Below are 6464 nucleotides of genomic sequence, written 5' to 3' on the forward strand. Positions count from 1 at the left end.
GGTGCGCCTGGGGTGGTGGCACACATTTGTAATCTTAACACTTTGTGGTCTGAGATGGGAGTATCATGAGTTGGAGTCAAAACTAAGCTGCACAGTAAGTTTAGGCTAGCCTGGGCTATCTAAGACCTTGTCATAAACAGAGGGAAAGGTAGACAGACAGATAGTGTCTTACATTTCTTTATGCCATCCCAGCCATCATTAAAGTAAGCAACAAGCATTTAGTATTATTAAATTCCCAGCCTACATAAATTTTCTACAATAAATATTTTTGCTTCATAGCACGCTGCATGGAATCTGCCTCTATGATAGTTAATCTTGTTGTCTAAATCACCATCTTTGATGGCAATTTAGAGTCACCATAGAAACCCTGTGGGCTGGTCTATAAGGGTGTTTCCAGACAGGCTGAACTGATTAGGAGAAACCTACCCTGAATGTAGGCACCTGCAGTCCATGGAGTGGGGTACTGGACTGAATAAAAAGGAGAAAGGAGGCTGGCTGTGGTGACGCATGCCTTTAATCCTAGCACTGGGGAGGCAGAAGTAGGCGGATCTCTTTGAGTTTGAGGCTACTGGTCTACAGAGTGAGCTCCAGGACATCCAGGGTTACACAGAGAAACCCTGTTTCAACACACAAAACAAAACAAAAAGCACAGAAGAAGAAAGGGAGTTGAGCACTGATTCCTGCCGGTGCAGGCAATGCCACCAGCTGTCTTATGCTCCTGCGGTAGTGCCTCCTCCCATGGTAGGTCGTAAATCAATATAAACCCTTTGTTTTTAACCTCGGAACCACCTCTCCAGCACCCTGCTGTTTTCCTAGCAATCAGCACCATGGCTAGCACCGTTCACTAGATGACAATGTGTCTGTCGGTCTTTAGGATTTGGATCCTGTGCCTGGGGAACAGCACAGGACACTGGAACAGAGAAGTGTAAGCCTGCCTTGGAAGCCCCACCTCCTCCTGAGGAGATGCAGAGCCTCAGGACTGAGCAGACACAGGGACTGCTGCCCCGGGACAGCCGGGCCTGGGAGAAGACCTGCCACCCTACCTTCCCCAAGGACTGGGAGGCTGTGGAGGTCGGGGCCTTCAGCTGCGACAGCGACGAGAAAGGTGAGGGGTCCTGTGGGGGATGGGCAAAGGAGACGCTCTAGAGAGAATGCGGGGGAGGGGGGCTGATCATCCATTCTGTTGCTCGCTGAGCCAACAGACACAACTCGGGGAACGCCACATTGGTCAGCTCTTGCTGTGCAGCAACTCACCCCAATGTTTAGCCACTTAATGCAGCAAGCATGTGTGAGTTCGTATTTCTGTAGGTCAGGGGACATTTCTCCTGTTTGCTGTTTCTGCACTTGCCTGTGAGCTTTGTGTCTCCAGGACGTTTATTCTCTTGGGTCCTTGGAGGGTAGTGAGGAACAGGGAATGCTGGGATGCCTAAGCACTGAAAGTTTTTAAAAATGAGTGTGTGTGTGTGTGAGAGAGAGAGAGAGTGAGAGAGAGAGAAAGAGAGAGACAGAGAGAGAGAGAGACAGAGAGAGACAGAGAGAGTGCAGGTACCCACAGAGGCTAGAAAAAGGCATAGGCTACTGTAGAGTTACAGGTAATTGTGAGATGTCTGATGTAGTTTCTGCGAGCTGAACACACATCCTCAAGAGCAAGCACAGTGTGTCCTTTTAACCACTGAGCATCTCTCCAGCCCTCCTCGGCACTTTTAAAGCCTGTGCTGCAACTCGATGATCCTATGTGATTCGTCAAAATATGGCATGGTCAAGGACAGGATCAATGAGGGAGGGGGTGTTGTGTGAAACTTTTCATGGGGGAGACATCACACACACATGTGCACACACGCACACACACACACACACACACACACACACACACACTCACCTCAGAGAGGGAAGCCAGGATTGAGGTCACTAACAAGAATCTGCATGGGCAGGGGTCAGAATGTGTTGTTAAACCCACAATGAACAATTCAGACCCTACTCTTTAATAATTACACAGCTCAAATGTCAAGGGTGCTGAGGGTTTTTCTTTCTTTCTTTCTTTTTTTTTAAAGCTGTTTTCCAGAATAAATGGTAGGTTTGGGAAGTCAAGAGTGAAAGACAAGAGGTCAGTTAATAGAGACCCCTGGACCAGCAGGATGGGTCAATGGGGAGAACTGACCCCCAATTGTCCTCTGACCTCCACATGTGTGCTACAGCATGTGCGTCCACTCACCCCTCAAAATAGTAAGAGGGAAAAAAGGGTGTACTTTAAGCTGGGCACGGTAGGTGACTCTTGTAACCCAGCAAGGTGGGAGAATTGCTCATGAGTCTGAGACTAACCTGGGTTAGAGGGAGATATCCAGGCCAGTCTGAGATACGTAAAACAAAACAGTCTCTGCCAGCTTCATTCCATTTAGGACTGAGAAGGATGCATAGGTTGCAACCATATGGGAAATATTCCTGGAAGCCTCTCTCATGGAAGGGAGAGAGACTCCTGGAGCAATTCTTTCTCTGGGCTCCTCACTCAGATCTTGGCTGGAAGCCTGTCAGGGAACTTCTACCTTCTGGACAGGTGAACAGAGGAGCCCATCATACAGCCCAGTTTAAGTCATGTAGCCAGCTGCAGGATCTGAATTCAGGCCTGACATGAACCATGTGTGTATAGCTGTGTGTATATGCACATGTATCTGTGTTTATGCATGCTTGTGTGTTTATGTGTGTTTATGCATATATAAGTGTGTATGTGTATGCATGTTTATATGTATATTTGTATATGTGTGTTTGTATATGTGTGTTTATATATGTGTGTTTATACATATACATATATGTGTATGTGTTTTATGTATTACATGTATATATGTTTGTATGTATATGTGTGTTTGTATGTATTTGTATATGTGTATTTGTGTGTTTTATGTGTATGTGTGTGCTTGTATGTTTATGTGTGTGTATGTGTGTTTGTATGTTTATATGTGTGTATGTATGTATGTATGTATGTGTAAATCTGTGTGTGTGTATTTACATGTGTCAGGTCATTAGTAGACAAGGGATAGGAATAAATAGATGGGGCCATGGAGAGAGCGAGGGAGCCTTGCTGAAGTGTCCTGGTTGCTCACCGGCAGCTCCTCTCTCCTCTGATTCATTGTTTTCACAGATCTGTCTTCCCAAGAGACTGGGCTGTCTCAGGAATGGAGCTCGGTAGAAGAAGATGATGACTCTGATGACTCCCAGGTATGTGGAGGAATTATTTCTTTCAGAACAAACGTTGCCCTGAAGATCTCAGTGAGTTGTCACCTTTCCTGCCTCAGCCTGGAATGACTTCACTACATAGACATTCCAAGTGCTCTCTCGTGAGAGATATGGCACATTTCTTTGGTGGCCAGACACAGAGGAGGGTCCCCATGTGACATGTATGTATCTCCATGCACACAGACCGTCCACAGCGCTGCACCTGTAGTCAGTCTGTCCACACTCATCCATCCACCCATCCATCCATCCATCCATCCATCCATCCATCCATCCATATATCCATCCATCCATCCATCCATCCACCCACCCATCCACCCACCCACCCACCCATCCACCCATCCATCCATCCATCCATCCACCCACCCATCCATCCATCCATCCATCCATCCATCCATCCACCCACCCATCCATCCATCCATCCATCCATCCACCCACCCACCCACCCACCCATCCACCCACCCATCCACCCACCCATCCACCCACCCATCCACCCATCCATCCATCCATCCATCCATCCATCCATCCATCCACCCATTTGCCCATCCCCTTCATCTAGTCATCCCCTCTTTCCCACAGAAAACCTGGGCTTGCTCTTCAGCCCAGCATTTATCTGTAATCCCAGTGCTTAGGAAATAGAGACAGGAAATAGGAAGTTCAAAGGTCATTCTTGACTATGTAGTGAACTGAAGCCAGTCTGGGCTGCATGAAACTCCACCTCAGAAGAAAAAAAAGGTTTACTTAACTAGGGTAAATACAGAAAATATGCACACATATACATATTGGTTAATACATACTGGTCTTTATTCTTTTTCAAATCTACTTGTACTTTAGAAGGAACAATGTATTAGTTAGCTTTCATCCTACTGTTACCACAACACCTGACAAGATATGAGAGGCAAGATTTACTTCTGCTGATGGACAGTTCTAGTCCATCAGCCCAGTTATTGGGTTGGGAGTGTGTGGTGGAGGCTGTTCACTTAGGAAAAATGAAGAAGCAAAAAGCATCTTGAATCAGGACTTCATAGTGATCTACTTCTCTCAGCCAGTCCCTGCCTCCTGAGTATGAGTATTAAGATAAGAAGCAAGTATCTGAAGCTGGAGAGATGGCTCAGTGGTTAAGAGTGCTTTATGCTCTTCCAGAGGACCTGAGTTCTGTTCCCAGCACCCACGTCAAACAGTTCACAGCCAGCTGTAACTCCAGCTCCAGGGGATCCAATGCTCTCTTCTGAAGGAATGATGTGGAGGGAACTATATCACACTTTCTCAGTGAGGGGCAGTTACTAGGACGTATGCGGGACGTCACATAAAGCTTAAGATGCCAGGTCGTGAGGGGTGGCTCAGTGTGGAAAGCACTTGGCAAGTGTGAAGAATGAAGTTTGGATTTCCAGAACCCATGTAAATGCTGGGTAGATTTGGCAACCTGCATTTAACTCTAGTACTCTAAATGTGGAGGGTGGAGACTGGGGGCTCCTGCTGCAAGCGGGTTGACTACAGTAGTCTAGGTCACTGGGGGCTCCTGCTGCAAGCCGGCTGACTACAGTAGTCCAGGTCACTGGGGGCCCCTGCTGCAAGCAGGCTGACTACAGTAGTCTAGGTCACTGGGGGCTCCTGTTGCAAGCAGGCTGACTATAGTAGTCTGTGTCACTGGGGGCTCCTGCTGCAAGTGGGCTGAATACAGTAGTCTGTGTCACTGGGGGCTCCTGCTGCAAGCGGGCTGACTACAGTAGTCCAGGTCACAAGCTCTGGGTTCAATTGAAAGACTCTGCCTCAATGTATAAGGCAGAGATCAATCAAAGGAGATTGCTTATGTTAGCCTCAGACTCCTACATGCCTGTGAATGCACATAGGTGCACATGTGTGTGTACATACACATGTGTACCTCTATACATGTCAGCATACATTCTGACAAAACACAAACATGCAAAATACCTCAAGGTAGCTGTTATATTTATAAATGAATCTGTTCACACAATGAGATAGACAGTTCAAAATTTATAAGATGGGTCGGGTCGAGAACTAGACACCAGTGACACAAAGCTAAGGCTTTCTAAACAAGTGATATTTTGAAAATTTTATCTCCTCATTCTGAAATTTCCTTTTTAAAAAGCACAGACATGTTGCTTGTTTCCATATATTTATCTAGTATCTGGCTATTCTGCCGTGCAGTTTTAAACTTAAACGACTTCTCTGCTTGTAGAATCCTAATCTAGGATCTTATTTTCCTGCAGTTAATGATGCTAGCCTCCTTCCTGTCCAGTGCTGATATTTTCTTCCTTTCTTTCCTTTTCCCCCTCTTTTAGGGCTTTATGGAGTGGTCCAAAGCTCCACAGCATACAACCATCGTGTTGGTAGTATGTGTGCTGTTCTTGTTCTTGGTTTTAACCGGGATGCCCATGATGCTCCACATTTAAATGCCACGGTAGCCACTGTATGGAAACATAAGCCCTGTGTCACATTAAGGAACTGTCCTGGCTAGAAACCAGGCATGGGTACTGAACATTATGAAATGCCTTTCAAACATCCATCAAGATGAGTTTATTATTTTTTTAATTTATTTATTTTAAAGATTTATTTTTTAATTATGTGCCTCTGTCTTTATGTGCTATTGTAAGTGCAGTACCAGCAGAGGCCAGCAGAGGGAGTCTGAGCCCCTGCAGCTGGAGTTGTAGGCAGTTGTGTCCTGCCTGATATGGGTGCTGGGAGCAGAACTCTTGTTCTCTGCAGGAACAGTAGGCATCCTTTACTATGGAGCTATCTCTCCAACTTCATGAGTTTTTCTTTTTAAATTTTTTAAAATAAACCTTAGTATGAGGTTTTTTTCATTACTGGAATTTTTTTAAATGAACTCATTACTGTAAAAACACATTATTTTGTGTACAACTGAGAAATTTCATTTACTACTGAGAAAGAAAAATGTGAGTTAATTGTAAGACACTGTGAATTGGAAGGCATCTCTTCATAGAAGGTAAAAAATGTGCAACTTAAGGTCAATGTTGAACCATTTTCTGTCTTTTAAAAATACTGCATTACAATTTAATGTTTTTCTTGTGTGTGCATTTATGTATCAAGTATGTGCTTAGTGACTGTGGAGGCCAGAAAAGGGTGTCTGGAGTTACAGATGGTTCTGAGCCACCATGTGGGTGCTGGGAATTGAACCTGGTTCCTTTGGAAGAACAGCCAGTGATCTTCATCTTTCCAGTCTCAACATCATAGAATCTTCAGGATGTACTCTTGTT

The 6464-nt window shown here is 45.3% G+C and overlaps 1 protein-coding gene across 1 annotated transcript; it reads left to right on the forward strand.

The window, feature by feature from the left end:
- The first annotated feature begins 963 nt into the window (after window positions 1–963).
- Window positions 964–5639, forward strand: Smim17 (small integral membrane protein 17). The gene is made up of 3 exons (XM_038338707.1): window positions 964–1105; window positions 3134–3210; window positions 5529–5639. Exons 1-3 carry the CDS (start codon window positions 964–966, stop codon window positions 5637–5639), a joined length of 330 nt encoding a protein of 109 aa, XP_038194635.1.
- The last annotated feature ends 825 nt before the right edge of the window (window positions 5640–6464 follow it).

This window comes from Arvicola amphibius, chromosome 8 (genome assembly GCF_903992535.2).
Source record: "Arvicola amphibius chromosome 8, mArvAmp1.2, whole genome shotgun sequence".
Classification (NCBI taxonomy): Eukaryota; Metazoa; Chordata; class Mammalia; order Rodentia; family Cricetidae; genus Arvicola; species Arvicola amphibius.